The sequence below is a fragment of the Triticum dicoccoides genome, chromosome 2A (assembly GCF_002162155.2).
Source record: "Triticum dicoccoides isolate Atlit2015 ecotype Zavitan chromosome 2A, WEW_v2.0, whole genome shotgun sequence".
Taxonomy (NCBI): Eukaryota; Viridiplantae; Streptophyta; class Magnoliopsida; order Poales; family Poaceae; genus Triticum; species Triticum dicoccoides.
In genome coordinates this window covers 722,684,238-722,688,039 of record NC_041382.1, presented here as the reverse complement: position 1 = coordinate 722,688,039, position 3,802 = coordinate 722,684,238, and the positions used below count along the sequence as shown (strand labels likewise).

The window sequence follows — 3,802 nt, the reverse complement described above, 5'->3', positions numbered from 1 at the left end:
AGAGAGAGAGAGAGAGAGAGAGAGAGAGAGAGAGAGAGAGAGAGACGCGTGCGCGCGCGACCACAACCAAATGCTTCTTTGGGAAAATCTAGTAAGTTAGAAAATTTTAGTCCCCTAAAAACAACTTTTTAGAGGATAGGAAACAAGATGGGGATGCATTTTTTTTGGATCTGCTATAGATGCCCTTAGGTACCTACTATGTCCCAACACTCTTAGGTTTCTTGTCATTGTTTTCATCAATGATCCTTGTCTTACTGCAATATGTTATTTTAGCATTCATTTTGGTGTCCAAATAATATGTTGCTGGTTTGAAGATCCCTTTGATAGTATGGCGAGTAGAACATCGTCCCAATACCCCAACATGTTAACCATAAATCCTTAGGGACATAAAGAAACTCCATTACAACGACCTATCTCATTATTTTGAAGTGTGCGGCAAATTCAAGCCAAAATGGCCTCCGAAGATTAGTATGGAATAAAGTATGTTTTTAGTCATCACAAGTATCCTTTGGTTAATTGATAACATCTTGAAAATTTGTATCACAAATAAGCGCATAGACAAGTGAAGGCATCACGACATTCGTTTGACATGTATTATGTAGACAATAGACCTAAGAAGATTTATTTTTTGTTATTTGACAAATCGAATGATTTTACTCTTGAACTTGTATGTTAGTGCTAGGCAGATTTTGGAAGCTAGCCTTTTCCAACAACAAACTTGTGTGGGGTGATGTTAGGACACAAAAAAAAGACCCACAAAAATAGCTTGTGCGGGCACACAAAAGTATAAACATACTACAAATAGAAACCCTCTACTAAAATCTTTAAAAGTAAGAGTATATCTGCTAGCACATGCAAAAATAGTAATGCAGATGAGAAAGCCAACACGCCTCGCTCTTTGTGTGCAACATGGTTCCATTGGTAATATCTTGGGTCCAACAATACTTATGGAGAAAGTTCTTATGAAAACTGGTCAAATTTCGGAGTTTCCTCTTATAATTTCCCCTTTAGTTACAAATTCTCCCTCTCCTTTCTCCAATCCAAACATGGTATCATATAATGGCTTATGCATAGTCTCTGGGAGGCAGAACACGAGTAGCCCACCGATGATACCCAACATGCCAAACACTGCGAATGGCATCCGCTCCCCAAGTAACACTATCATGGGTGCTAGTATGGCACCCATCTTGGAAGCTTGTAACGTACATCCCATCGCCGCGGTACGCACCGTCGTAGGGAACAACTCTGCTGTGTATACAACCAATAGGTTGTATGTCGCGGCCATTCCGAAGATTCCTACCACCCCACATGCCATCCTCACCGCCCTACAATGAGACGCAATTGTCTGCAGTTAAAGAAAATCTTCTAACCCATCATGTCACGTACATGCAAAAACAAGAAGGATTTAATTACCTCATGGCACCAACGCCGGCAATAAGACTGGCAGATGTACAGAAAACACCGCTGAGAAGCATCGAGCCAATGGCGAGTGGCTTCCGACCCAAGTGTTGGAGGAGCATCGTAGTGAGAAGAAATGCGGGCATCTCGGCGAGAGAGTTAACAGCCACACTGATGTAAAGGTTAATCTTTAGATTGACCACATTGAGACTCAGCCCGTAGTATACCACCGAACAAAGGAAACTGATGAGCACTGAGAGCACCAGCCTGCCCCGCGTCGTTCGTGACCAAAACACATCTAGGATCGACGACGATGACTCCTCGGTCTTCTTGTTGATGTCATCCTCATCGTCGATCTTGAGTGTGATGCCATCTGGGATGCTCTTTCCATTGGTGGACGCAATGTCTCGTACGACACGCATTGCATCCTCTGCGCGCCTCCGCACAAGGTACCAACGTGGGGATTCAGAGACAAACGGCATGACGGTGAGCATGAAGGCGAGGGAGGGCATGGAGGTGACGACATAGAGGAGGCGCCAGGAGGACTGGAACATCGCGGCGATGCCGGCGAGGATCGCGATGCCGCCGGAGAAGAAATAACACGTGGACATGCCAACAACGCCACGATAGGAGGGCCCTACGGGCTCTGTGGCAAGGATGAAGGAGCAAAGGCAAATGCTGCCGGCGCTGAAGCCTGTGAGGATGCGCAAGGCCACGTAGACCCAATAGTTGGGAGAGAGCGCGGTGAAGAGGCCAAAAATGGCATTGAGGGAGCACACCACAAAGAGGGATCCCTTCCGACCCAGAGAAGAGTCCGATAAGTGTCCAAAGACGCCAGCGCCTGCAACAAGCCAACCATATGGTCAAGTACATGAAACAAGAATGCCAAATAAATTGATAAATAAATAAACAGTTTGATCAAACTTTTTTCAACAAAGAGTGTTTTTATTGACTCATAATATAGCATCGAGCGATACAAGCACAATGAGTACACACACGGCCTTTGTATAATTAAGATGCACACAAGCAATACTATGCACACACACGCAAGAATCACGCTGGCAAAACAGTTTGACCAAACTAGATTTTGGATTGTAATCTAGCTCTTTCTTTGAATGAAGAGAGCTCAAATTGGTGCAAAGTATAAGTCAATGCTCAGATTATTAGTACCAATAATTGTGTGGATGTAAACACAAAATAAAATCGTCATTACTTGCTCCACATACTAGAAACACACATGTTACTACTCTAGTTGCGGTTTACATTATTTTAGAGAAAAGATATATGCCTGACTTTAAAATTAAGCCACCGAACAGAGTATAACAGACGCTAAAGCAACCACGAAAAGGGTCGAGCAAATAGAGTATCAGGCCATCAACCCAGAAACGCAGGCCAACATAGTTCACGGCACGCAGGCCAGAGAAGGAACGATAAACAGACACGTAGGTCAACAACTTACTACCAAAAGAAGAAACGCTTCTAAGATTGAGCTTGGGCGTCCGAGTTTTGCGGTGATAAGGAAACGGCAGAGGCTCAAACCATCCCAATCAGCACCTCCAGAGCATCGCGATCGGCAACTTTGCTAGTGGAGAGGGAGCCAGCGAGAGTCAAATGCAACTACAACTATCCTCTTGAACTAGTAATGCGTCGATCCAGTGATTCGAATGATGGAGGCAGACAGCATGTGATGTAGAGTAACGGCTATACGGGAGCATCAAAACGGCGGAATCATCCACATAATAGATCACCGACGGGAGCACAGCACTATCGCATGTACGTACCGATCATGGCGCTGGCGAAATAGAGAGCATGGACGAGGCCGACCTTGTAGCTCTCGCCGCAGACGAGGCCCCACTCCGCCACCGTCGACGAGCCGCTCCCCTGGTCCCACTGCCACCCGGCCGCGGCGCCCGCGCAGCGGTCGCCGCACCGCCCGTCCCCCGCGGGGCACGACATGGCCGGCTCGCGGTCGGCGAAGATCATGACCATGGTGTGCATCGCCTCCAGAATCCACGCCGCCGTCACCAGCAGGAAGTGCCGTAGCTGCCACCGCCCGAACTCCCCCGCGTGCAGCGCCAGCGCGTCGTCGATGCTCAGGCGCTCGCCGCCGCCGACACTGCCCGGGCCGGCGAGGAGCACCTCGGTATTGGACATCGCGGCGCGTGCGTCGTGGAGCGAGCGTGGTATGGGCAATACTTAATTCCCTTGGCGCTCGTGGTGAGCTTGACCGCGTGCTACTTATAGGCGGAGCGAGGCATCTGCGTTCATCAACCGCCAAACAGTACACACCTAATCCACTGTAGCGCCCATCGAGTGAATCATGCGTATCAAATCAAATTGAAAAATGGAGATGTGCATCCGCATGGCAAGTACTTTTGGCATCCGTATCGACGACTGAATTGAT

General features: G+C 47.7%; 1 protein-coding gene across 1 annotated transcript; it reads right to left on the bottom strand.

The window, feature by feature from the left end:
- Positions 1–925: 925 nt before the first annotated feature.
- On the bottom strand, positions 926–3,552 carry LOC119352078 (organic cation/carnitine transporter 4-like). Its single transcript, XM_037618815.1, has 3 exons — positions 3,180–3,552; positions 1,414–2,239; positions 926–1,325 (listed from the first exon to the last, which is right to left on the bottom strand). Exons 1-3 carry the CDS (start codon positions 3,550–3,552, stop codon positions 974–976), a joined length of 1,551 nt encoding a protein of 516 aa, XP_037474712.1. The 3' UTR covers positions 926–973.
- Positions 3,553–3,802: the final 250 nt, after the last annotated feature.

What these genes read in the sequence shown, in the direction of transcription:
- LOC119352078 (XM_037618815.1), bottom strand. Translation starts at nt 3,552, where the DNA reads ATGTCCAATACCGAGGTGCTCCTCGCCGGCCCGGGCAGTGTCGGCGGC. An exon ending in TTTCGCCAGCGCCATGATCG is followed by an intron (nt 2,240 to 3,179) that starts GTACGTACATGC and finishes GGCTTGTTGCAG; the next exon opens with GCGCTGGCGTCTTTGGACAC. An exon ending in GCCGGCGTTGGTGCCATGAG is followed by an intron (nt 1,326 to 1,413) that starts GTAATTAAATCC and finishes GTCTCATTGTAG; the next exon opens with GGCGGTGAGGATGGCATGTG.